General features: G+C 56.5%; 2 protein-coding genes across 8 annotated transcripts in view; one reads left to right on the forward strand and one right to left on the reverse strand.

Moving 5' to 3' along the window:
• Positions 1-885, forward strand: part of SLC9A3 (solute carrier family 9 member A3) — a 37547-nt gene extending 36662 nt beyond the window's left edge. The window contains exon 17 of the mRNA XM_039842860.1: positions 774-885. Coding sequence (XP_039698794.1) covers positions 774-777 — 4 coding nt within the window. The 3' untranslated portion in view covers positions 778-885. The remainder of the gene's footprint in view (positions 1-773) is intronic.
• Positions 886-4697: 3812 nt separating this feature from the next.
• Positions 4698-25329, reverse strand: EXOC3 (exocyst complex component 3). 7 transcript variants are annotated; one of them, XM_039842862.1, is made up of 13 exons: positions 24597-24946; positions 23384-23574; positions 21647-21866; positions 16022-16703; positions 14084-14201; positions 13274-13399; positions 12167-12267; positions 9860-9970; positions 9626-9776; positions 8389-8511; positions 6300-6461; positions 5724-5851; positions 4698-5060 (listed from the first exon to the last, which is right to left on the reverse strand). In XM_039842862.1, exons 1-13 carry the CDS (start codon positions 24706-24708, stop codon positions 4889-4891), a joined length of 2397 nt encoding a protein of 798 aa, XP_039698796.1. In that variant the 5' UTR covers positions 24709-24946; the 3' UTR covers positions 4698-4888. The 7 variants fall into 7 exon arrangements, with proteins under 7 accessions (XP_039698796.1, XP_039698802.1, XP_039698800.1 ...); XM_039842868.1 differs by lacking the exon at positions 24597-24946 and adding an exon at positions 25312-25329 and having other exon boundaries at positions 4889-5060; XM_039842866.1 differs by lacking the exon at positions 24597-24946 and adding an exon at positions 25080-25129 and having other exon boundaries at positions 4889-5060.
• Positions 25330-26667: the final 1338 nt, after the last annotated feature.

Genomic DNA, 26667 nt, shown 5'->3' on the forward strand with positions numbered 1-26667 from the left:
AAGGCGAGGCGAGGGTGGTGGGCAAGGAAGGGGCCAGGCCCCATTCAGTAGGTGCTGCAGGGTGCTCTTGCTGGTCCCATCAGGTGTTGCCCCCACTTTGCATTCCACAGGGGAGTTCGGCCCCTTTGGGCAGGGTTCTGGGCTTATCTCACATGTCGCTTGAGTGTTTGGTGGGTGCATGGGACGAAGCAGAAAGCAAGGCGTCCCCAGCATAGGTGCGGCAGGCCCACTCTGGGTTTCACCTTGTTTCACCTGAAGCAGGAACACCTGTTTCTCTCTCGCCTGTGGACACTCGGACAGGGGTGATTATCAGTCCAGCTGGGGGACGCAGTCATGCTGGCCAGGCTGGCACAGTGGTTTCTTCGCACAAGAGCTAGGCTTTCTCCCAGACATGTCTGGGCCTAGAAGTGGGTGCACAGGGAGCGGCTAGGCGGCCCCACCGCAGGTCCTGGCAGAGAGTTTGTAGGCAGGACCCTGGGGAGCTTCTGCCTCCTCTGCCTCCTCCTGGCTTCCCCCTTCCTTGGGTCTCCTCCTGGGCCCCCTAGGTGTCAGGGCAGGGCGCTGCACCGGGGAGGGCAGTGGGTCACCTGTCGACCATCTGCAGAGTCAGGGCCTCAGCTGACCCCGTCACTGGGGACCCTGGTGGCCACACAGCCAGGGTGTGGCCTGCGAGTGTCCCAGAACACTGCAAGTGGTGGAGGTGGGCCCCGGGCTGGGGCTGTGGGTGCCCTCCTGTGCCACGTACCCCCTGCTCACTCTGGCTTCTCCTGCAGGTGACACAGGGTCCGATACGCCGCTGACCAGACGCTCGTCTCCGCGGGAGGTCCCGCTGGCCCCCGAGAAGCGCCCGCGCGCCCCGCCCCAGGCTCCGCCCACCCCTGGCCAGGCCCCGCCCAGCGCGCCCCCGGCCCCGCCCACAACCCGGAGCCCGGCGCCCACCGCACCGCCGGACCGCGAGCCTGGGATGGGGCTTGCGTCGGAGGCGGGGCCTGCGCCAGGGGCGGGGCTGGAGCGCCGCGGGCTGCCGGGCGCGCACGCGCGGTCGGCGGCGGCGCGCCGCGTGCACAGCCGGCGCTCGTTCCAGCGGCCCCGCGCGCGCCGCCGCCCTGCGCTGCTCAAGCTCGCGTCGCTGCAGCCGTCGTGCCACGCGCCGCCGCACGCGCTGGAGCAGGAGGAGACGCCGCTGTGATGGTCGCTGCCGCCCGGTGTCCCCTCCACGGCATCGGACTTGGGCGTCTTCCCCTGGCTTTGCCCACGCGGTGGCCTCCCTGCCGTGGCCTAGAGCGGCCCTGTGCGCCCCCTCGTCTAGAGTCTGGGTGTGCGGTCGGCAGCGGGCTGGACTCTGGTTTAGAATCAGCCCTAGGGGACCAAATGTCTGCAGGGTCTGAACCTCGGGATTCCTTGGGGTCACCTGCTGGAAGTGGACAGCGGCGGGGATGGGGGAGATGTCTGCGCAAGGGCCCTGCTCAGGAGACTGCCTCGTGGGTCCTTCTGTCCACTGTCCTGCTTTTGAACTGAGCTGGCACTTATTACTATTCCAGTTGTCTTTCTTGATTCAGGGACAGGAAGGGCCCAGGGACTGCAGAGTTCTCACTGTTTCGTGTCCAATCTCTCATCAGCACTGCCAGGGACACCGACACCCAAACAAAATGAGATTTGCCCACGGAGATATTTACCTGATTCTGCCTATCACCTTACGGACTAGGTGCAGTCGCAGAAACACCTTTCGTTTGTTCATCCTTTTTGTGTCGAGGCTCCCAGAGCCCTGCACTCGTCCCGCACAGCCTGGGGTCTCCCTGTGACAGCTTCTGAGTGCCAGGTGCTGCCCCATGCCCAAACATCTGGTCTCTGGCCTGAGCGGTCACACCTGACACTGGCAGATGGCCTGGGCTGCGTTAGAAGGCATGCCCACGTAGCTCTAGCTAACTGGGTCCTTCATCCAGCAAGCAGCTCATTTAGAATTACAGCCAGAGGGGGCCTGGCCAGGGGGATGCTCCGGCTTTCAGCCCTCCACCCACCGCAGGGGAGAAGCCCATGGAAGCCCCGCCTGCAAGAGCTGCTGTTTCGTGGAGAGCCGACAGGGGGCTTGGAGGGGGCTCATGCCCTTGCAGGACCCCTGGCCCTGCCCGGAGGACACTGTGGCACAGACCCCCTGCCACTGCTCCAGGGTTTCAGGGATGTGGCCTGAGCGCCCCAGGCCTCTGGGAGATCACTGTCCCACCATCTTAGGGGACAGGGAACCAGGGAAGGGGCTGCCGAATTGGCCCTCACCTGTCCTGGCCTGTTCCTCAGATGTCGGGCTTTGTGTGAGGGCGAGGTAGTGAAGGATTAGAGGGGCAAGTGGACTTCAGGACACTCCTAGAAGTTTCTTCTAAAGAAGCCAGGCTCAGCTCTGCCCGAGAAAGATTATTCACACCATGCTGCAGTCCTCGGCCTCGTAGGCCAGGAGCACAGCAGTCTAGTGTGCAATGGTCCCTGCTGAGGCCGATGGAGAAGCTGCTACAATCTGCTGTTGAGAAAAACAAGTGTCAACAAAAGGAACAGTTGGTGAGGCGTTTGCTCAAAGCAGAGGGCTTTTCACCCGAGGACCACGGCTGCCTCTCCAACTGAATCGAAGCTCAGCCGTCACAGAGGGAGGCGGCTGGTGTTCAGGGGTTGTTCCCCACACTTTGCAACCATTTCAGTCATCTCCGAGAGCACAAAACCCAGCCGTGATCTGCACAATGTCACCTGCCAGTCAGTGGTCCGTAGGGAGGCAGCTCATCGGTCCCGCAGGGGGGCGCGCAGAGTGGTCTGCATCTCCAGCTGCCTTAACCACTCACCCGGACTGCGGGGCCTGATCCGATTCCCGGCTGCAGGCCCAGAGGCCGAGTCGGGGAAAGCCGCTCCCGGACGCCCCCCTGGCCACACTGAACTGCCAGGTGGTGAATCCATTTGACAAATGTCTCCTGGACGAGGCCGTCAGCCGTTTCTGCGGTGGGCGGGAGGATTTTGTTTGGTGAACTGCATAGAGTAAGCACAGCCATAATGGAACCGAAGGTCCAGCATGAAACCTCAGGACCCCAAACTCACATTTCAGTGCTCGAGAGAACTCAGTCTGTCGACGGTTATAAACCCTAGTACTGTGGATACATTTCATAAACGAGAATCCTCGTCATTCTTGTCATTGTAAAACAGAATGTAAACAAAGTCTTATGAATGTATTTCCTTAGGAAAACGGTTGTAAATTTTTATTAGCAAAGAATGCTTATTTATTTAATACTGAACTTTGGCCTACTCTGAGGTAGACTACAAAGCACACAAATTTAGGAGTCGCTATTTCTCACTTCCATGTCTTGAAAATTTGTCACAGTGCTCACATACTATGCACTACCGATGTTCTATTGTGAAAGACGATTTAAGAGAATTTTATTGAAACTGGAATTGAAATGTGTTCTGAGTGGAGAAAATTGTGCATTTAATTTTGTGAACGTGATCTTATTCAAACTTTATGTAACCTGAATCACAATTGATGTGCCTTAAAGTTCTCCCAATGTGCTGTTGGCAGTGCCTGGGCAGGGGGGCCAATCATGGACCCTGCACGGTTGCCTGATCAAGTCTATTAAAAATGTTTCAAGGCATTTTTTGGTGCAAACTTTTTTATCAAAGAGAAATCTTAACAAAGAGAATGTGAGGAGCAGTTTCCTCAAGGCAAACGATGCTTTGGTGCTGAGATTAACGCCAAAGATGTGGCGTGTGTGTGTGTGTGTGTGAGAGAGGAGAGAGAGAGAGAGAGAGAGATATGAAAAAAGAGGTGGGCCTTCTGGCCAGTGCGAGGTCACTGGACACACAGCTACACAGCTGTGGGCACAGACAGGGTCTTGGCAATTGGTCCCTCCCTGGCAGAGACCGACGGACACCTACCACTCACTCAGACCTGTCACTGCACACAGAGGACAGGCCCCAGGAAGGGTGGGACCAATGCCCACTCGGCCTGAGTGGGAGGATGAAGCACCGAAACATCCAGGTGGTGGGCCTGGGGCTGAAACAAGAGCTGGGTGGAGACAATGAGGGACAGAGCCTAGGTGAACAAGGAGGTCTTTGCAGGGTCATGATGAAGCGGAAATGGAGCCGTTTCTGCCTATAAATGTCCCAATGGATCCTGCCCTCCAGATGGGTCTGCCCCCTCCCTGGGTGGAGCCACACGGGGTGTCCAGGGAACGATCTCCAGCTGGTCATCCTTGAAAATCTGGTGTCGCACCTTTTACTTTAATAGTTAAAATGTTGAATGTTTATTATAAAAAAGCACATAGATACTGTTTACGAGGAGTCTGCCCCGCCACTTTGGCTGAGTTTCCTGGGGCTGCCGTAGGAAGCGCCACAAATTGGTGGCTTAAAACGGCGACCTACACGGCCGGAAGTCAGAGATCCAGAGTGGGCTGGGCCGTGCCCTCGGCACCCTGCAGGCTCCTCCCAGCTCTTCGCTCTCCCAGGCGTCACCTCATCTCGTAAGATCACTGTCATGTCATGTCGGATGAGGGCCCTGCCTCCTCTCCCAGGTCGGCTGCAGAGGCCCGTTTTCCCACCTCTCTGTGCTACGGCCCACGTCTGTGCACCGGTGGCTACTGCCTGGGCGGGTGGGGAGCAGTGGGCCACAGGGACACCAGGGGGACCCCGCAGGGCGCCGAGCGACGGCCCGGTAAGCAAGCTCGCACACGCCCTCGCTCCACGGCGCCTTTATTGAGCAGCAGCTACACAAGCGCCGACGCACGCGGGGCACAGGCACCTGGGCCTGCTCGCAACGTCGTCCTTGACCCAGTGAGGGGCCAGGGCCAGGACCTGCCACCAGAGCGCTGGGCCTCCAGAGTCACGCACTGCTAAGGGTGGGGCAAACTTGGGCCAAGACAAGTTATTTGAGGAGCTTGGTGACGTTCAGACCGTGGACCGTAATGTCCCTGAAGATGGGCACGTAGTTCGGACTCGCCTGTGTGGTGCCCTGCTCCAGCGTCTCGATGATGGTCTGCTTCATGTCCCGACTGGCGTCCCCTCGCATGGCAAGCAGCGCGCCGATGTGCTCGTCCCTGGGAGGGGAGACGGCAGGGGGTGTGGGGTGCACCGCAACCACCGCCACCCCAGAAACCGACTTGAGCCCCCTTCCCAGCATGAGAACGGATCAACAGTGCAGGTGGAAGGCATGTCCCCGAGTCACAGCAGAGGAACAGACGCCTGAGCTTCCCCATCACTGTGGCGGTGTCTAGACCACAGTCACTGAGTCCACACGGGCAGCATCTCTCAGCCTCTGCAGCCACTGTGCACCGGGAGCAAGGCCCCGCCCTCTGCAGCCAGGCCGAGCCACAGCACGAAGAGGGGACGCCGGCCGAGGTGGCAGGGAACCGGGGCCCCGTCCCTCATGCAGGCTGGAGGGCATCCTGGCTGAGCGTGAAACACGCTTCCTTTGAATCCGCCACAAGCACAGCACGAGCCCGACAACAGGCTGCTCGGCCCCCTTCCCAGGCCTCACGTGACGCCGCCTGGCCCGCCCACGCTCCGAGCCCGGGGTGCACGACCCAGGCAGGCGCAGGCGCAGGAGACAGGCGCATCCACTTTCACGCTCAGAAGCCCCCTGCTCGCAGCTGTTGTCGGCACAGCTCGTCCTTGAAGGCGCCCAGACCCACCATACAGTCACCCCGCAGGGTCACGCCTAACGCCCAGGAGCCCAGAAGAGCCTGCTGCTCTGCCCTTACCTGATGTCCGGGTACTTGCTGACCAGAGTCGAGACCTCCAGGTACAGCAGGGACGGGTCCGTCAGCTTTATCACCTCTGCGACGGCCGAGATCGTGTCGCAGTAGCCATCCGCCTCTTCGCCGAGGCCCTGGAAGGGAGCAAGCAGGCGGTCAGCAGCACCAGCGTCCGCGGCCACAAGCTGGACCTGTCACCCCTCTCTGGCCAGCCTGGCACCCTCCCCGCCCACATAAGCACCGAGAGATCTCCCCTGGCTGTTCCTGTGAGCCCCTGGCACAGATGCAGTGGCCTCACACCTCCCATGAGAGGGGATGCGTGAGCGCCGTGTCATGGAGCTGAAGTCTGGCCACGTGCTGCCACCGGAGTTCTAGGAGCAACTGCCCTGAGTACACGCGCCCCAGCCACCGGGCAGGCAGATCTGCGCACACGCCCTGCAGCCCGCGAGGACGGGACCCAGCGGTCACCCGTGCCCAAAATGACTGACGCTGAACGAGGGGCCTCCACAGTCCCCGGGGTGGACACTGAGGAAGCACCGCAGAGCAAGGTGCCCCGTGACGGCGCCCTGCACCGGCACTCACGGAAGCCAGCTTCCGGAACAGGAAGCGGAGCTGCTCGGCCTCCCTGACCATCCGCTCGGCGCCCTCCTTGCGCTCCTCGGGGCTCCGGAAGGAGATGCGCTTCGCCATGACGGCCCGCAGGTACTCCACCACCACGCGCCGGTGCGCCTCGGCCGTCAGCCTCTGTGGGGACAGACAGTCGGCGCCCGCCTACAGCCCGGTCCTGCGGGTCACCGTGAGCAGGGCAGAGCGTCCCTCCCACCTCAGCGCTACGGACGGCGGCCCAAGCACGTGGAGCAGAGAGCACGCCAGCCACTACCGAGTCACGACCGTGCTCACTGCGCTCACCGGGAACTCAGCATGACGAGAAAGCCACACGGACACGGTGGCAACAGGGCAGGAGCCGCGAGCAGCGGGCGCCCACTGCAACTGACGCTTCAGGAAAGAGAACGGTGTGGAGTCGCCCGAATGGGACGCCTGCCTGCCCCCCACGTGCCGTGTCCTGCCAGCAGCAGACGTTGCCACAGGGCACTTCCTGCCAGGTGGGCTGGCACGGCGCCGGCTTCGCCATCTGGAGACCCCATCCCAGGGGCTCACGCCGCCCCCCGCGGTGACTCGGGCCCGCCACCCCTCACGCTGTCCCCTCCCACGCATCTCCAAGCACTTCACCCTGCGCGGAGCATGCGTTTGGTTGGGACTGGGGACCCAGCCCAGCTGGCACGGGACTGTCATGCATGAAGCACACACACTGCCCCGTGTCCACAGGAGGCTGTTTAACTGCCAGTCTGCGGAAATGGTGACCGAGCTTCAGGGGAAAGAGGAACCGAGTCCGCACATCTGGGGACACGTCAGAAGAGGCCACGGTTCTCTCCACACGTGAGCACAACAAAGGGAGATGGCACCGGGCAACCACCACGACACGTAAATAAAGCTGCGAGGACCTGACAGGCACCATGGCAGCCTAGGCCAATAGGGGTTGCGTCTACTCGAGGAGCCCCAAGGGCCCCAAGCAGGAAGACGGCACCCGGCAGCCGCGTGGGGCCACGACCAGGGGCGGAGACCTGTGTGCTGTGCGCGCTCTGGCTCGGGGACAAACGTGTTCACTGGCACCAGGGCACAAGCCACGAAGACGGGGCGTCGGCCGAGACAACAAGCCCCCGGCGCCAGGACCCCATACATGGCACCCCGACCCCGACAACTAAGTCAGCATGCGAAACGTTTAAAGAAAAGAAGTGGAACCAAAAACTAGGCAAGCGACAAGAAATTCAAACTTGACTGCAGCTGGCCCCGCCGACCTCTAGGCACTGGAGGCTCCTGGTGGCTGTGAAGGGAGGTGTCAGTCAGCTGGGTGGGTTGAAGACACCCAGGACTCGCTGCGAGCACCACTTCCCAAGGCAGGGTGAGAGGAATTAGACAAGGGAGCCCAGACAAGACTGAGGATCCAGTGCGGCAAAACGGGGGGACAACCTAATCGCTGGAAGGACCAGAAACAAAAATTCACACGTCCCTGTCCGTAGATGCACCTATCTGCGGAGAGACCTGAAAAGCTTGTCCATGGAAAAACCAGAAAGCGTTAGAAAGCGTCTGGGTATCAGGTCAACTTATCAAAACCAGTTACATTAAAAAGCCTGATTTTACGAAACAACAGTGTCAATAGCAACAACAGCAAAATCTACACAAAGCCCTGAGTACATCTGAGAAAGACGCCTAAGCCCTAGGTGAGGACGTGGTGGCGTCTCACAGTAGGCATGGAGGAGACTCTGACAGCGAGTGACACCGGGGCTCCCTGTTCCCATGGGGCCTGTGCAGAGGAAGGAGGCCAGCAGCCCACAGGCGCCCTGGCGGGTGGTCTAGAGTGGGGACCGCCCTTCTCCGGTCCTCTCACAAGGCCCCACACACACGGCGAGGGCTTAGCGGGGAGTCAGGGGGCAGTGAAGTTAGGTGCAGGGGCTCCATCTTCACCCAGAAGCCCTGTCTCTTCTGCCCCCAGCCTTGGGTTAGCGACACCTCCTGTGAACTCCCATGCACAGAACTGATTTGACACAAGATGCCACGTGGGCTCCAGCACACAGGTGAGCTCACATCACGTGACTGTACCCCTCACTCTTACCTTTTTATATGGCTTTTTGATTTTGGCAAAATCATTGAAATAGTCTTCCACGGTGACGCAGATGATGTCTACAGCCTTCGATCCCGACAGCCACTTTTTTGTCATCAGCTCACTGAGATGTTGCTGAAAAGCACAGACCACAGTAAGCATCACCGCGACACTGTCCCCAAGTCGCACGCACTGGGAGGGAGGCACTGCACATCTGACGGACGCGCTGCTGTGACAGCAGCACGTACTGCCACCACTGCTCCGGCCCGCGAGCGGTGGCGTGTGCACGTGTCCAGGGGTGCACGCCGACCTTCGGTGACTGCGTGCGTTTTCATACAGACTTTATTTACCCAATTTTGACGAACATTTAAATTTTTTCGTATTCTACAAGCGTAATGCAGTAGTGAATCCCTACATTTCTGTAAATGAAATTGCTAAAACTGGAATTACTCAAAAAGTATCCAAATAAAACCTCAGTTCCCGGCTCCAAACTGCCCTCCAAGGCCTGCGCCGCCCACGGCCCCAGAGGGCGCAGGTGCAGGGCCCCCACGCGCCCTCGGCTACAGTGCGCCCCAGGCCGCCCCGCTCAGCAGCGGGCAGCGCTGTTCTGACTGGTATTTCTGCAAAGATCGGAAGACTGAGCATTTCGTTTCATATTTAGGACACTTATAACCTTTTTTCTGAAAAATGGTTATTCACGTCTTTTGCTTTTCTATTACATTGTCTTTTTCTGGACTTTGAAATAATTTCAAACGCACACATTTCATTTGTGCTCTAAGCCATTTTTGAGAAAGTCAGACATCGTGAAATGACCCCACGCGTCACCTCGGGAGCGCCTTTCCAGGGGACTCGAGATGACCGCGCTTTTATTTTCTAAACATAGTCTGGTTTCTGCCAATGTTATGCGGAACCACTTTCGTGTTTTGAAGCCTCACTTGCCTGCGGTGCGTCAGGCTTTCGAGACCAGCTCACCGCGTTCTGCTGATGGCTTTGCTTTGCGTCTACTTTTAAACTGAGCAGGCCTACGTGACGTGGAGGCGCCGAGCCCATGTCCTCGGTTTGCTCTGGTATCCAGACTCTGCTAAGGGACGTGACCGTCCCCCTCCAGCACACTCGGTTCTACTTCGCAGTCCACTGACACTGACTCGGTCACGCGGCAGAGGGACCAGCGCCTGCGCCCGCGCCACAGCGAAGCCCAGTGCGGGCGCCGTGACCCAGGGTGCAGGCAGGACTGCGGTCGGTGCCCCACCTCCAGGTCCAGGAAGACCTCCTCTAGCAGGCTGCGGCAGCCCTCGTCGGCGATGGCATCCAGGACGCCGTCCATGCTCGGCTGGCTCACGGACACGCCGTCTTCGCCTGCGCTTCTTAAATACTTCCGTTTTAAACTGACGATGGATTCTCTGCAAGGGAACAGCCGAGGCTCAGTGAGGCAGCCGAGTGTCTCCACGCGCCTGTCCTTGTCCGCAACCTGAAGGCCACATACTTGAAGGTCTGGCAGTTGTTGATGATGGCGACCACGTACTGCACGTAGCAGTGTGGGCGCTGCCGGTCCCTCAGGTGCTCCTCTTTGTACAGCTGGGCTTCGTCTCTGTACCTGAGGACACGCCCACAGAACACTGTCAGAAAGTGACCAGGAGACGCTCCAAACACCATGGGACACCACACCTAACAGGTAAGTTTCACATCGCTAACACTCGGCAGGACTCGTCTTTAAAAACAAATTTTTTGGAAGCTCCATACAAGTAGAAAAGCACAGGGTGCTCGTCTTAACTGGACTATTAAAAATTAATTTCATATCGTGCTTTAAAATACAGTTCAGTATTCTGATCATACAAATATTCTGAAACGCGTGCTTGTGAGCAACTGCAGAAGTTATCTGATTTTATCTGACACAATTTGCCTGGAAACCCAGACAATGCTACAGAGAACACTATCACATTAGGTAAAACGTCTGTTTCTGAGACTCTCCCTGAAGCAATCAAAATAAAAATAAATTAGACTCTTTAGACGTCATGAAAATGAACAACGGGGATGACCACATGCTGTATTCTTTAACTTATTTCGTAGTCTCAAACGCACGTGGGACTGTAACAGCACGTGCTCTACAGGTCTTAAGAAAGGAGCACACTGTACAGATCCGGGCGCCCTGTGTGGCTGTAAAGACCTGTGCACCCCGTGTGAACGGCAGCACAGTTCACAGCAGCCGAGATACGGAGCAACCTAGACGATGGAGCAAAGAAGTTACAGTTCACATACACAACGAAATTCTACTCATCCATTAGAAACATGAAATCCTACCAATCACAACGACGTGGATGGAGCTAGAAGCTATTATGCTGAGTGAAATACGTCAGACAGAGAAAGGTAAATACCATATGATTTCACCTATATGCGGAATCTAACGAACAAAAAGAACGAACTAATCAAATTAGACACAAATATAGAGAACAGTCTGGTGACAGAAAGAGGGGGGTTGGGGGACAGGGAGAATGGAGTGACGGGTTAAAGAAGTACAAATTAGTAGCTGACAGATGGTCACGGGGATGGGGAGCCGGCACAGGGAACACGGTCGGCAGTAACATGATGGCCGGGTGGAGGGCCAGAGGCGAGAGCACGATGGGGGGATCGTTTCATAAACTACAGAAACGTCTAACCCATGCACTGTAAACCTGAAACTAATAAACGTTTTAAAAAAAACCGCACCGAGAATTCGCAATTAAAGGGACATGATTCAGCACCTGTTCTACCTTTCTGTCCAAAGTGCGGGCCAGGTAACCGAACAGGTGCACAGGTGAGGAAAACTTCCTCTTTACAGGAAAATCCTCATCCCTTTAACAAAATGACTAACTCAGGCTGTGACCCCAAGACGGATGGCTAGCGGGGACTGTGAGTGAGGGGCCTGACTGCTGGCAGGAGCCCCTAGCGTAGGGCAGAGGAACGCGCATCTCCCAGGGTGCTGCCGTGGGGAGCCCACACACCACTGAGGTAGGGTTCTTGCCAAACGGGGGGCATATACAGGGGACCCACAGCCTCTAGAGCCCACTTGTGGTTTGGGAGCAGATGGCGCTCTGAGAACTGGCTGGAGAATGCTGGTCACCCCACAGGATGACCTGTGCATCTCCACAAGCTGATGGCTCAAAGAGGGGAAGGGGCTGCTCTCTGGTACGAGACCTGAGAACCCCAAGGGCCGCACACGATAGAGACGTGTCTGCGACCCCCGGGAAAACCCGGTACGAGCTGGTGTCAGGCGGGCGAGGGAGCGGGCTGATGGCACTGGAGTTCGGTGGAGAATGCAGGGGAAACGCCACAGCATCTGCGATTTTCTTCAAGTTACTTCAGCAGAGAGAGAGGGAGACCAATGGGGCAGGGGTGGCTTTAAAGGGACAGCTTTTGGACCTGGATGACAACATTTTGGTGTTATTCTTTTGACTCCTGCGCAGGTCAGCAAATGCCCCTCGTGAATAATTCAAGGAGAGGGAGGTGTCCTGGAGACAGTCCCCAAGCCCCTGGTCCAGAGAGTGCCTCTGCAATGGGAGCCGCCCCCGCCCTGGGAATCAGATGACAGAGGACGGGTGCCTGAGGAGCCGCTTCTGCTGCACCGCAGGCTCCCGGGGAGTCACTGTGACCCACCAGAGGACATGGAGACCAAGTCTGCGCTTTGAACAGAAAACGGCGGTGGCTGGTCCCAGCTCCCCGCTCTTTTTGGTCAGGCACGTTAGGGTCGACACATTTTTGCTTTTAATTTGTAGAAAAATAAACTTTCTAAATTAGTACAGTGACAAATACATACCTACTTAAGAAGGAATTCATTTGCTGAAGACACAAAACGAGCACCTTTGTTTTCAAATCTTCACTTATCTGAGCAGCAACTTGAAGATTCTGTTCGAACATCTAAAAATTGAAGAACTTATGAAGTGACAGACTCACCAGAGCACAGGTTCCCATCACTCAAAGCCCCTGCTAGCTGGTTGTTAGGGCAACTCAAATTCAGAGAAAAAAAATGAAGCCACCTAAGAGATAAAGTTAGTTAAGCAACATCCTCACCAGATAAAAACATGTGACTTGATTCCTAACTTCCTGCCAACGGGCAGGTCTCTACGAGGGGGTGCTGACAGGGAGATGGGGCCCGGGGAGGCGGCCTGGGTGCCAGGGGCTGCGCCATGATCTGTGACGTGGGTTTCTTAAGAGGAATCAGGACCCACACTGGAGCTGAGGAGAAGGGCCAGCAGACGGACCTTGCCCCAGGTCCCTGTCGAAGCTAGGCTGTCATGATGTTAGTTTCCAAAGGAAAAGACAGGGTGAGGACCAGTCTGTGGCTAACTAATGGGTGTCACCCAGGGAAAAGCCACCAGCGCTCAGTGCTGCCAGCCAGAGTGCCAGACAAGTGCCACACGAATATTCCACCAGGACTCAGCTCTCCTACTGTCAAAGGGAGAAAAGAACATGGGCCAGAGAAAAAGAAGGATGCTGGGGGCCACCAGCAGGAGGCCGGGCATTAAGGAGTGAATTAACCATGAGAATGCGTGATTGCCACCAAAATCTAAAGGAGTCTTCCTTAAATCCATCAGGTTAGACTCCGTTTTGTGGCATTTACAAAGACACATCTTGGCCATTCCCAGCAGGAAACTTCAAATAAGTTAACTCAAGCAAGAGCGTCACAAAATAGCACAGAATTAGGTCACAGTTCAAATTCAAAAGAATTAGGAAAACTAAAGTGACACTGGGCAAAACGACATGGCAGGTGGACCCTTTGCCTCCCAAGCTCCAGTGGGAGCGGTGCAGGGCACCGGGCAGGCGTCCCTGCCTTCACTACGAACCGAGGTGCCTGCGCGTCTGTAAAAACCGCAGACCCGACCGCCGAGCCCAGACGTGAACTTGGGAGCCGTGCGGGGGGTACCTGGAAGACGATGGCCGGGAGCGTCGTCTGGTAGTACCCGTCTTGGTCGGCTTCTGGCTCCGTCTCTTTTACCCAGTCTTTCTTGTCTGTTTCTAGAGCTTTCCGCAGCCAGGCAATGATGTTCGACTAAGGAAGTTTAGCACCAAAGGAAGGAAAGGGAGAACAGGCCCCTGAGCCAAGCATGCAGCCACAGAAATCAAGCACGGCACCCCAGGCATTCCTGTTCCTAAACAGGCGCCACCAGAGAGGCCATCCGAGGTGCCCTCGCCAGCCTCCATCGACTGAAGCTTCTGGAGGACAGGCCGGTTCAGGGGCACGTGGAAGACCTGCCTCTGGCGGCCTGGGCACCAGCGCTGTCCTTATGAGCAGAGGCGTGGGCCCAGGCATGGGCCACCGCAGCTCGGTGACAGTGCAGTCTGGCGCCAAGCGCACTGGCCCAGGGAGCAGACTCTGCCCTCCTCATGCTCTGGGACTGCCTAGGGTCACCAGGCAGCACTCGGTGCCCTAAATGCCACCCTCCCACTCTCGGGCTGGCAGGTGCCAACTGCACTTGGGCAGGACGTCCAGGGTCTCGCTGGCCACCGGACACAGGACAGGCTCACTCCTCCAGCCGGAGATGAGGCCGCGCCCCACCGTCTAACTGCCCGACATACGTTTCAAGACCCGATTCCCAGACCCAGAGCCTGTGCACTCTCAGGAGGCTGGCGTCCGGGCAGGGGCTCGCCCTGCTTCTGCCCACGGCACTGGCCACAGCCCGCCTGGCAGGGCCGCCGCAGTGTCTGCGCCCTGGGCCCGCACCGTCCTACTCACAGTGAGAGTCGACATGTACGTGTCCAGCAGCTCAGAGACCACGTGTGGAGACAGCAAAGGCTCCAGGGCGCTGACGTCCACTTCTGGGGCCAGCTCCATGTTCCCCATCATCTCTGCGCTACGGCACCAACCAGGAGAAAGACCAACAGCCAGGAACAGACAGAAGATTCTCGGGTAAGTGCTGCTACTTCTCTGCGCACATGAACACCCAAGCCCCCTCAAGGCTGCCCCTGGGAGGGGCCATCGGGAAAGTCTCCGTGAGGGCGAAGTCCCTTAGCTCTCTCATCTGCATCCTCCGGGGAGACCGGGGGTGGGGGAGGGGAGTGGCATGTGCAGAACAGATGCGACACGCACGACAGGAGAATGAGCTCTAGAGCAGAGGCACACGACATTCAAGCACAGCGTCAGGGCACCCAGTCTACCGTGCTCACAGAGCTGGGGGTGTGGGCCATGTGTCAGAGAAAGTCTTCCTAAAATCCATCTGATACCTGAGCGTGCAGCGCGGTTCTCAGAAGTCCCAGGTTCAAGTGCTCGGGAAATCCATGCGCCTGAGTCACATTCCCTAAATATGCCCGTCAGTGACACCGGCCCCTTGTCTACAAGGAGTCCAAGGTCCTGCACACCGAAAAAACACCTCGCAGAATTCTGCAAATGCGCAAAGGCTGTTCACTTAACTCGGATTACTTTCGCCCAAGAACCTTACTCAGCATGCCACTGCTTGTGGTGTGAAAGCAGGTCAGCTTTCCCATGAGAACGTCCTACACAACAGAGTGAGGTAACCCGCAGGAAGCTGTCCGAGAGTCCCCACGGACAGAACTCGGCTCACAGTGCAGCAAGTGACAACAAAGCCAACACACAAGACTGGGCACATCACGCGAACGCACAGCCCATGGTCGTGGAGCAAGGGAGAGGCCCAGGGCCCGGACTCGGCCATGTGACCTGGGCACAGTACTCCCTGTGCCTCGGTTCCCTCACATGCAAAACGAAAACGATCCTAACGGTGCCCTCCTCATGGGTGACAGGTACAGGCCCAGGCTGCAGGGAGGTGACCACTGGACGAGGTGACCACAGCAGCTGCATGAGGGCAGCACACAGGAGCTACCCAAGCTCCAGCCACAGTGACCATCATTGAGAGAACAGCGCTCTCTGTAATGCTGTGCTGAAATGTTCACATTCTCTGCTAAGCACTTTCCAACAAAACACAAAGTCCTAAAACCTCACTGCTGAGACGAGGTTTAATTAACTTGTACACACGAGCAACAAGATAGGCCAAAAAAATTCTAATAGAGCACTTAGCACTGTTTTCTACTTATAAAACCACGCAAGATTAAAACGTTTTCCTCTCAGCTAGCTAATCTTAAAGACTATCAGTACCAGCCTCGTCTTTCAAATCCTACCTCAAACTAATAGGCAAATGAAACTGCTCCTGCTCCTTAGTGACGTGGCAGAGCCCCAAGGCTGAAAGGTAAGAGGGAAACTGACTTCCCAGCACGCCAGTGAGAAGAGGGAGGCCAACGGGACGCGGGGGGGAGTGAGCTGGTCTCTCCCCACCCGCCACGTGACTCTAAGATCTCCTGGGCCCACGTGTCCTCACCTGTCCTCACCTGTCCTCACCTGTCCGACGGGTGAAACCAGCTGCTCACAACATCACCGCAAGGAGGAAGAGCGTGACTGCACAGCGGACACTCAAGCCCAACCTGAACTGCGCGACACACCTGGACGTCAAGGGCAGGGGCGCCACCCAAACACAGCCAGGGCCTGGGCCCTGACCTCACGGATAAGCCCTAGGGATGGGCCAGAAAGACTTTCATCTCCCAGAAGACAACACCCCTGGGTGCCGAGCACCTGCCCAGAGCAAAGCCGCCGTGCTGCAGAGAGGCCAGCGTGTTTCCACAGCTTCTACGCACAAGCAAACGCGACGTGTGAAGCCGCAGTTACCTCGTGTAGGTGTTCAGGACCCACGTCAGCAGGCTCACAATCTCATTCGCTTCCAGGTCTTCCGAGGCAAGCTCCTGCATCCGCGTGCTCAGCGCCTGGTGGTACATGCTCAGGAGGTTCCTGAAAATCTCATAATGCGGAGGAAAACACTGTGCCATCAGGGTCTTGGCAACGACAAGGTCATCCAGGACATACTTCCTTATGATCTCCAGGTGGCGGACGAGCCACATCTTGTCGGACTCCCTGGTGTCTGCCTGTGTGCCCTCGATTCTGGTGGTCACAGTTCTGTCCAAGACGGCAAACATCTTCTCCTTCCAACTCTTGGGCCTCCCGGGAGGAACGAAGCCAGTCTGCTTTTTTCGGTCGAGTATGCGCCTGTCAATCTTTTCTTCCCTTTCGATGATCCTGACAACGGACACCAGCAAGGTGGGGTCACGGCGGACGGTGACCAGCGACCTCTGCAGGACCATCCATAGCTGCTTGGCCAGCTCGTCAGAGAGCGCCTGCGTGCTCCCGAAGTAGCTGTGGATGAGGGTCATGTCGCGGGTGTTCCTGCTGTCCATGCGGTACTGCTCACACATCAGCCCGTCCCGGGAGCACTCCAGGTCCATCAGCTTCCGGTGGGCCTGCAGGAGCGCTCCCTGCTCTATGAGGTCCTGCGTGTCCCTCACAATCTCAGGCACTACGGAAAAGGCACAGGGTGGCACCGTGAAAACCAGGTGAGACAGGGCAGGGGACAAGGGGGCCGGAGGAACCAGGACTCCATCTCCCTACCTGGATGACCGCAGGGGCAGAACCTGTCTGATAAGATTGTTCTGGAACTCTACGGTCTACTTTAAGCTTGCAGCTTCCGGGGAGGCTCAGACAGGACCCGGTGGCCAGTTTGGTCAATTTTGGCTCTTAGCACAGCAGCAGCTACTTGGCCCCCAGCCACGCCAGCCACATGTCTCTACGGCAGCTTGCACACAGCTTGCAGGAGCCAGGGTGCTTTGAAGGGACCCTGCCCTCCAACGATGAGGGGTGTCTGCTCCAAGTGCTGCCTGCTGCTTCTGGTCACAGGGTGCAGACGTGGAGGCGGGCCCCACTGCTGTTCCACGCCCCCACTATTGCCAGCCGCCCCCCGCCAGCTGAAATGACTTCCGAGGGACTTACAAGGCCAGTGCCTTTTCACCCCTTCGTTTTTCTCCTTTTCCCTTGTGGAAGCAGATGTTTAAAGACTAGAACGTTTACATGCAGGCTTGTACGTGGGGACTCAGAAAGCGGCCGTGTAGGCCAGGCCAGGCACCGGCTGGGAGACCTGAGAAGACCTGGCGTGCAGAGGCTCATGGGAGACAACGACCTGGCAGACAGGACCCTCGAGAGAGACTCGACAGTGGAGCGACTCGATGAAGACTCTCAGACGAGCCTAACAGACACTCAAAGAACTAAGGACGTGGGGAGACTCAGGAAGACAACACGCAAACAAGATGGAAATGTGAACGAAGAGACAGAAAACCTAAAAAGAAACCAAAAAAATTCAGGCGCTAAAAAATGTACAATAATCGCAATAAAAATTTTACTTCAGGGATTCAAGGCACTTCTGGACAGACAGAAGAAAGTCGGCAAACCGGAAGGCAGCACAATGGAAAACATTAAAGACACCTGACCGGGACCAAAGGGGCCTCAGGGACACTGTTAAGCTGACCAACATGTGCCCTGTGGGAATCTCAGAAGAAGAGAAAAAAGAACAGAGATGATCTGAGTAACAGTGGAAAATTTACCAAATTTGATGAAAGACGAGAATAAACATCCAAAAGCTCAACGAACTTCAAGGAGGAAAAGCTCAGAGACCCACACGAGGCACATTATAATCGAACTACTGAAAGCCAAAGACGACGAGAGAGTTTTGAAAACAGCGAGAGAGACACAACTCGTCACCTACAAGGGGTCGTCAGTGAGGTCATCAGTGGACACTCTGGAGAAAGGACAGGGGCTGGTATATTCAAAGTGCTAGAAGGAAAGACTGTCATCCAAGGGTCCTACATCTGGCAAAACCACCCTTCGGAAGTGAAGCAGCAACGGAGACGCTGAGGGAGTCTGACCCCCAGCCCCACCTGCAAGGGGTGCTCGAGGGGGCCTCGGGGTGAAGTGAGAGGACACGAGACAGCAACCTGAAGCCACAGGGAGAAAGAGAGACCCCAAGAAAGGTAAATAAATGGGTCACTGTAAAAGCCAGTATTATTTTAACTTTGGTTTGTGACTCTATTTATTATGCTACATAATTTAAGAGACCAACACATATAGAGCAAAAAAACTATTATTCCAAAGCTGGTATTTCTGTAACTCTGGTTTATAATGCCACATTCTGTTTTCTGCATAATTTAAGAGACTAACGTGTTAAAAAAAAAGGTCCGTCTGTTTCTGGACACACATGTATAAAAATGTAATTCTGTGACGTCAATGACTGAAAGGAAGTGGGCGCGGAGTCGTAGAGGAGCAGAGTTTTGTATGTTTTGAGGTTAAGTTGGCATAAATTCAAATCAGAGTCTAATAAATTTAGGGTGTTACATGCAACCCTCATGGGAACCAGAGAACAGCTATAGAATATGCACAAAAGGAAATAAGAAAGGAATTAAAATGTTTCCCCACAAAAAAAATCAACTCCATACAGAAGACAGTAATGCAGAAAATGAAGGACAAAACGCACTGTAAGGCAAATAGAAAGCAATGGAAAAATGACAGGATTCAGTTCTTCATTAACCACTTTAAATGTAATTGGATTAAACTCTCCATTCCAAAGATATAGATTGGCAGTACTGACAAAAATCATACAACCCAGCTGTATGCTGTCTACAAGAGTCTCAACTGAGATCCAAAGGCAAAAACATATTGAAAGTGAAAGGATGGAAAGATATTCCATGGAAACAGTAACCAAAATAGAGCAGCGGTGGCTAAACTAATATCCGACAAAACGGACGAATAAAAAAAAAAGTTAGGGGAGACAAAACAGTATATACTAATAAAAGGTTCGATACAGCAAGACTATGCAATTACAAACACCAACTGACCATCAAAATAGACGAAGCAGAAGCTGACAGAGCTAGAGGGAGAAACACACGGCTCTATAATAACAGTGGGAAACTTCCATGGCTCACTCACAGCAATGGCTGGAACCAGCAAACAAGAAAACAGAGGACTGAACAACACGACAAACAACCTAGCTCTAACAGACGCACGCAGAACACCACGCTCTTAAGTGCACATGGGACTTTCTCCAGGAGCGACCGAAATCTCGATAGATTTTTAAAGAATAAGTAACATACAAATAGCTTCTCTGACCACAATGGATCGAGTTAGAAATCTGTAACAGATGAAAAGTTCGCAAGTTTGTGAAAATTAAATAATATTCTTAACAAGTCCAAGAAAAAAATCACTAGGAAAATTGGAAAACAGAGACAAATGAAAATGAAAACACAAAATACCAAACCTTAGGGGATGCAAAGAAAGCAGAGCTAAAGGAGAAATGAACAGCTACAAAGACATTAAAAAAGGAGGAAGATCTCAAATCAACAAAGCTAACTTAACAATTTAAAGAATTAGGAAAAGAATACGCTAAACCCAAAGCTACCAAAAGCAAAAAACGGAATAAGCAAAAAGCAGAAATAAACAAAAGCAAAGAGCAGAAATAAACAAAACAGAAAACAGACAAACAATAGAGAAAAAAACAAAAAAAACAACAAAAGGCAGTTCTTTAAAAAGATCAACAATGGACAAAGCTGGAGCTAGATGGACTAAGAAAAAAGAGAAGCCTCGAATGTTAAAATCAGAAACGAGAACGAGAACATTACTACCAATTCTATAAACACGGAAAAAACAGTAAGAGAACGCCATGACCCGTGGGTGACCTAGACCGAGTGGCAAACTCCTAGAAACGCACAACCTACTGAGGCTAACTCGCGAGGGAACAGAGACTCTCAATGGGCGTCTCGCTAGCACGGGCTGGCGGGAGGGGCGGCGGGGCCATCACCCAGCAGGCGCAGGGTTCTGGTTCTGGGTTTTCCAGTTTTGAGGTGTTACTGACACACAGCGCTGCACAAAGAGGCTCTGCCTGTAAGGTGAGCTGGGGAGAGGGCGGTGGAGACGGCCGCACAGCAGGGAAGTGCTTAATGCCACCAAACTGAGCCAAGGGTCAAAGTGGTAAATGTGACGTTTCACGTCCCTTACATTAAAAAAGCAAGGAAAGGTGGTGTGCACGGCATGACTGAATTAAGGCACCAAGACGAGCCTGAAAGGAGCCAGACAAGTAAAACACCCTCCCAGGAAAAATCCGCTCCTGACAAAAAATACGTGTGCCACGCAGGCGTGTGCATCTGTCAAGGGAGTAAGGTTACTTCAACGTCTGTGGATGAGCTGCTTCCAGTAAAGGGACTTTGTGGCCATTTGGCATTAGCTGCACGGTTGGGAGGACGCATCAGTCAACAGGAAATCAGAGGAAGAGGGGGATTAACCAGGAAGGCACTGGCTACATGTCACGAAGGAGATTCTGGCCTGGGGACCTTATTCCAATTCCGGGCAGTCAACAGTCACCCAGACTAGCTGCTCCCTAGGCATCCACGTGGAGTCGGCAGCTGTGTCGTTCATGGGCGGGGAGCAGAAGCGACTCATAGCACGGCCCCAGGAAGAGGAGGCCACAGACAATGACAGGCCCAGGCGCTCAGCAGTGCTGCCATCAGACACAGGCGTGAGTCCAGAGGAATGAGGGCTGAGCAGGGCACAGGTCACCAAGGCACGACGTGGCAGCAGCAAGGCCACCTGTGCGGTGGGCTCACGGCGGTGGGCGGATGTAAAGAACTGTGCCCGATCACACACAGGGGACAGGCAGGGTTTGGGGAAAAGCAGAAAGAACTCGCTGAGACCAGGCACGGGACAAAGGGAGGGAAGGGGCCAGACCATCCCAAGGCTTCCTGCTGGGATGCTGGCGGCACTGCCAGAGGTGAGCGGCCGAGGGGAGAGAAGGACGAGGAGCCCCTATCTCAGCGCGTGGAGAGCGGCTGTGCTGGACACAACGGGGCCCCACCAGGTGACAGCCGACACCTTGCCCAATAAGCCACAAAGCACTCTTCCCACGGACAGAGGTGCGCCCCCACACCTGCCTGCCCACACCATCCCACCAGCCCAGGCACCCCGCACCGTGACAGCTCTGCCTCCCCCAGGGAGGGCTGCTCTCCGCACTTCATCACCTCTCCATCTGGGACCACTCCCCGACCCTTTGCTCCCTGACCCGTTCGCAGGGCGGCTCTCCCAGACCACGAGCTTCTTTCCAGGGGGGTGGTCGGCCGACTGCTCTGCTGCTCTGACAGCCACTCTGCCACCGAGGGAGCCAGCTCACACACACCTGTCCCGGTACCCGCCCCTCTGCCTCTGTCCTGGCAAGCGCAGAACTGCTGGCTTTTACCTGCTCGGCTGTCATCTCCTCCACACTCACAGTGAGAAGCTAATGGTGTGAGCAGCAGCCACACCTCCTGTGCCCCCTGAGACAGGTCTGCGAGTCACACTGCTCAGAAGCCGGACTCGCCTCCACGTCACCCCCCGAGTGAAGCCCAGGCGAGAGCCGTGCGCATGACGCCCCTGCCGCAGCCCAGCTACCTGAGAAGATGTTCTTGAGGTTCTCCACGGCAGCGGCCAGCTGGCTGTGCCGCACCACGGCGTCCTTCACGTCCCGGAGGCTCTCGATGGTGTTGATGCTCCGCCGCCAGTCCTGGCTGACGTCGGCCAGGGACTGCTGGACATCCTTCACGTCGTTCAGCGCACTGTGCAGCTGGCTCAGGCCCGCGCGCACCCCATCCAACTGCGACTGGATCGCGGCCTGGGGGAGACATGGCACTGAGCGGGGCGAGGCAGCCGCATCCGTCCACGCAGGGCCGAGCGCCGGAGAGACGGCTCAGCGGCAGGGACGGTCGCTACCCAGAGAAAAGGGAATAAAACTCCACGAAGACTCACGTGAGTCCCGAGGTAACTGTTCCTTTTTTTCTTGGCTGCCTTGGCACAGTGCGTTTACAGTGCGTTTTACAGCTTTCTGAGAAAACCTCACGCCAGTCGTCGCCCAGACCCTCAGCCTGAAGACGCGCAGCACCGAGGGCCCGCTGCCACCCCTTACATGGCACCTTCGGAAGGGCCCTCGCCGGACCTCCTAGCTGCCTCTCAGCTTCCTGAGACCTTCTTTAGGTGCAGAAAACTGTCAGCTTGACGGGGAGGAGTCTCCTGCCACGTGGCCCGACCCGGGCTCAGCTCAGGGACAGCCAGCCCCACTGCACAGGGCGGGTGCATCCGGAGTTCGGACTCACACCACAGGCCCCCGTAATGCCACCCCACAAGCTGCCATCAGAAGGGAGAGGGCACGACGGAACAGCAGCAGGTGGGTAGGCGGGTAGGACCAGGGAGCATGAGGTGCATTTAAATATAAAAAATTAACGACGACTATAACAGATGACAAAGTTTCTAAGTCACGATCAATAATTACTATTAATCAGACAAGTCCCTAGAACAGATTAAAATTCTGATGAAAACTGTAGCAAGTCCACACTAGTTCAAAACTAAATATGAAACTGCTCTTTCGAATCCATGCGGCAGGTTCTAATGCTCCCTCGGTACAAATGAACGGCCTCATCCCGCCTCACTCGGCTGGCCGTGACCCCGCCTGGACGCTGACAGGTCTGCAAGGGGAGTGCTGACCTCACTGCCGGATCAGCGTGAGAATGAACTTGCCTCAGAGACAAGGCCCAAGACCATTCTGCTGCCTGTCAGCCACGGCAGGCCGGGTGTGAACACTTCATAACCACACGAATGTGCGTGTTTTACTGACACTTCACCTCTTCACGTGAACTAAGCTAAAAGCCGATTCAAATCGTAAAAAACCTCAAGAATGATTTTCTCTCGCCGCACACACCCTCACTCTCTCACAGAGTGTGTCTGACTGTCCTCCCTACCACCCAGGACGCGGGCGCACGGCTGGCCTGCTGCACCTGCCCACGTGGCGGAAACAACACCCCCGGGAGCTCTTGCAGGAGAGCTAACGCGTGAGGACAACTGACACCTTCCAGTGTTTTTTAAAAAGTTAAATGGGACACTCTCAGGTGCTTCAAAAGGTTGTTTCTCTAGTGTTTTCAACATTCCGTACTGTTGTCTATAAACCTAACGATCGGGGATGCACCGTCGCGAGGAACGCAGCACGTAAGGTGACGCTCCACTTGGCCCCTTTCCCCGTCACCACAAAGTCTAACTTAGCAAAGTGACAATGATGTTTAGCAGGCACTTGAAACTCGAGGACAATGACTGCCCTGCCTGGAAAGGAGGCGGGCGCGCGCAGCCTCTTGGGCCTCGTACCTTCAGTCTGGCCTCCACGGAGGCCTTCTTCCGGGCCTCTCGCCTGCGATACTGCTCCACTTTGTCCAGCTGGTCCGGCCGCTGGAGCATCCCGGCCACCCTCTGCACCGCGGTCGCCACAGCCTCCCGGCCCGTCTCCTCCATGGCTAGAAAGTGGGCGGGGTCTCCGGGCCTGTCATACCAGAGGTGCCCTGTGTGCATGCGGGGGGAAAAGACAGGATGGGAGACAGGTTCGGAAGATGGAAGTGTCCGGTATAAAACCCGCGGTTAGTGTTCATGATGGAAATATAGGAGAGCGTCTGAGACCACGAAACCACGACGCCCAAGAGAACGAGGATTATCGACTCCTTCATCGGAAAGGCAAACCCTCAGAACTCAACACGGAGCACGTCCTCTAAGCGGCGCAGGGGCGTGCCCAGGGACGAGACGGGAACGTATGGCAGTGTCGCTGTGTGGACCCCAGACCACTTAGCATATGAGATGCCAGTCCAAGGCACTTCTCTGCCCCGACAGAGCCTCCTTCTCATTTCCAGAGAAGCCCTCACACTCCCTGGCCATGCCGGTGGGGCAGCTGTGCCGGGATGCCTCAGTGAGGACATGGAGGCACAGGGACAGCACACAGCTCACCACCCCCAGCTGAGGCCCCAGCACACATCCTATGACGCCCCTCAAAAATCTCTACTGTCTGTAGCGTCCGAGATCCCATTTCCTATCATTTAGCAGCCGTAGGAAACGAAGGGGCGAGGGCAGAGGCACAGGTCCCCCTCCGCTCAGGCACAATGGACAGGGCACAGGTGCCCGGATACCAAGCAAACCCGCCTTCAAGCCCCACTCCACCAACATCCTGGTCACGGAGCAGAAGGGAATTCTGGTGATCGTCTGGCAAACGTCAGGGTCAATAAGAACGGGTTCCCTTGACTTCAGCTGTCGAGCTTCCACTTCTCAAAGATGTGGAAAAGACCCACCGTCTCCCTAAACTTCTCTTACCCCATTCCCACGTGCTTTCAGAATAACACGCAAATCCACGAGGATTCCCCCTAAGGGCTCTGTCTCAAAAAATTCCCATTGTACATGATACGCTTTTTCATTTCTCCTTCAAATGGAGCTGCTGCAACCCGTCTTTCTTCTCTCATTATGAAGTTCTGCACCAACGCAGAAAATCCGAAAGGGACAGGACAAGAGGCCCGAGGCAACCGCCTTAGAGCCCACCCTCCAGAGGCAGGCGCTCCCGTCAGGGCCCCCGCCTTCGCTCTGCGTTTCTGAGTGACACCCGCCTTGCGTACACGACCTCGTTTCCGTTTCTCTAGTTCCGCTGTCTCCAGCATCCCACACGCACTAAGCGGCAGGACCGGTCGGAGTCGCCCAGAAGGGCGTCGAGCGGTGACAGGTGCGGCGGGGACTCAGACCGCGCCCCGGGCTGGGTGTGGCCCGCAGCCCCCGACCGCCGACCCCGGGGGACAGCGGGCGCCCTCGGGGCCGGACAGGCAGCTCCTCGGGAAGGGACACCGCGGGGCGCCTGTGGCCCGAGCAGCTTTGGGGCCGCGGGGGCGGCGGCCGAGGCGCCCTGGCGGTGTCGCCCGCCTCCTGGGGCCGCGCCCCGCCGCCCGAGCCCGGGGAGGGACCGCGGCGAAGCCCGGCGCCCGCCGCCCAAGGGCCTGCGCCCCGCCCGCCTCCGGCCCGTCCGCTGCCGCCTCACCGTCCGCGCCGCCGCCGCCCGACCGGAAGTGAGCGGCCGCGCCACTTCCGCTTCCGGCCGCGCGCCCGGAAAGGTGGGGCCTGGCGCCGGCTCCGGGCGGAGACCGCGGGGGCCGGACTGGCTGTGCCCTCGGGCGGGGCGGCCGCTGCTGGGACGTCCCGGGCCGCCCCCTCCTCGGGCCCCGCTCCCAGGGCTGCCGCCACGAGGGCGTCCCCGCGCCCCCTCGCCGCACCTCGTCGCGTGTGTCCTCAGCGCCCACGGCCGAAGCTCCTGCCCTCTGCGCGCGCCCGTCCGCCCGCCGCCCCGGCGCTGTCCCCAGACCCGGACGGGCGCGCGGCGGGCGCTCGGTAGACGGACGAGCACGGCGGGTTGCGGCCGGCAGCCCGTCCCGCGTGACTGGCCGCACGGTCTTCGTGTCCCTTGCAGCTTCTCCGTGAGCTGCGGGCGGCGCGCCCGGGCGCGGACCCAGACTCGGCCCGGCGGGGCGCGCGCAGACCCGCAGCCCGCCCAGCCGCTGCGTCCTGGCGAGCGCGGCGCCTGGCCGGCCGGGTGTGGGGCCCACTGGCCAGAGCCGAATTCTCCGAGGAGAAAACGCGCTAATAGGGGGTCGCGGCGTGTGTGTGTGTGTGTGGTGAGAAGCACTATTTGCCTTACCTCGGCCTGCAAAGGAAACTGTCACTGTCGCCTACACTAAGCTGTACCGGTGGGAGGCACCTCCTGAAAGTCCGCAGATGGCCCAGACCAGGAGGAGCTCAGAAGGGCGTTGGGATGGCATCGAAGGGGGTGGCGGGGCTGCAGCACAGGGGACAGCGCCGAACACACTCGCACAGGCCTGGAGGGGCAGGAAGGTGGAGGCGTGCGAGCCCCCACCATTGCCACAGCCACATAACCACACCCTGCCAATCAGCGGAGCCGATGGCAGGTCCTCATACTGATGGCGGATCCCTTTATTATTTCATACCTACCTACTAACTGTGAAAATGTAGCAGTAAGTCGAGCAAGGGAGAGTGTAAACAAAGTTAAAATTACTTGGACGAGATAACCGAAAAGGCATTTTGAAACGAAAGAAAACATTTGCGGTAACGATCAAAGCTTTCAGGGCTATCACTTCAAGACATAGCAAGTTAACATAGGAAATGGAGACTCATGCTGTTAGTCTCGTTTGGGTGTAGGAATCCCTAATTCGCTCAGTTCACCAGGATAGTTAAAAATGTGACGTTCTTTTGGCCTCCAGAACTGTGAGAAAATAAACTACTGTTGTTTAGAAAAGAATGGGATTCTTTGTTAAAGGACTTTTTTCTTCCTCCTTAAAACTAAAAAAAACCCAAAACCTTGATTAAAACTCTTTTTTGGTTTCTGTTTTTGGCAAACCAAATAACTGAAAAGCCTCCAGTGAAACACGGGCTAAAAATGGCAGTCACCCTTTGAAACGCCAACAGAATTCACACAGGACACGCCACAGAAGCAAAGAGGGAGGAGAGTGTTGGGTGAGCGAGAACGGCCTCTGGAGCAGGGAGGGGTTGGTCCTGATGCCCAGGCCGGGGTTTCACACCTTCACGAGCCAGATGCCCAAAGGTGCATCCTCAGT

Source organism: Pteropus medius, unplaced genomic scaffold (assembly GCF_902729225.1).
Source record: "Pteropus medius unplaced genomic scaffold, Ma_sr-lr_union100, whole genome shotgun sequence".
Taxonomy (NCBI): domain Eukaryota; kingdom Metazoa; phylum Chordata; class Mammalia; order Chiroptera; family Pteropodidae; genus Pteropus; species Pteropus medius.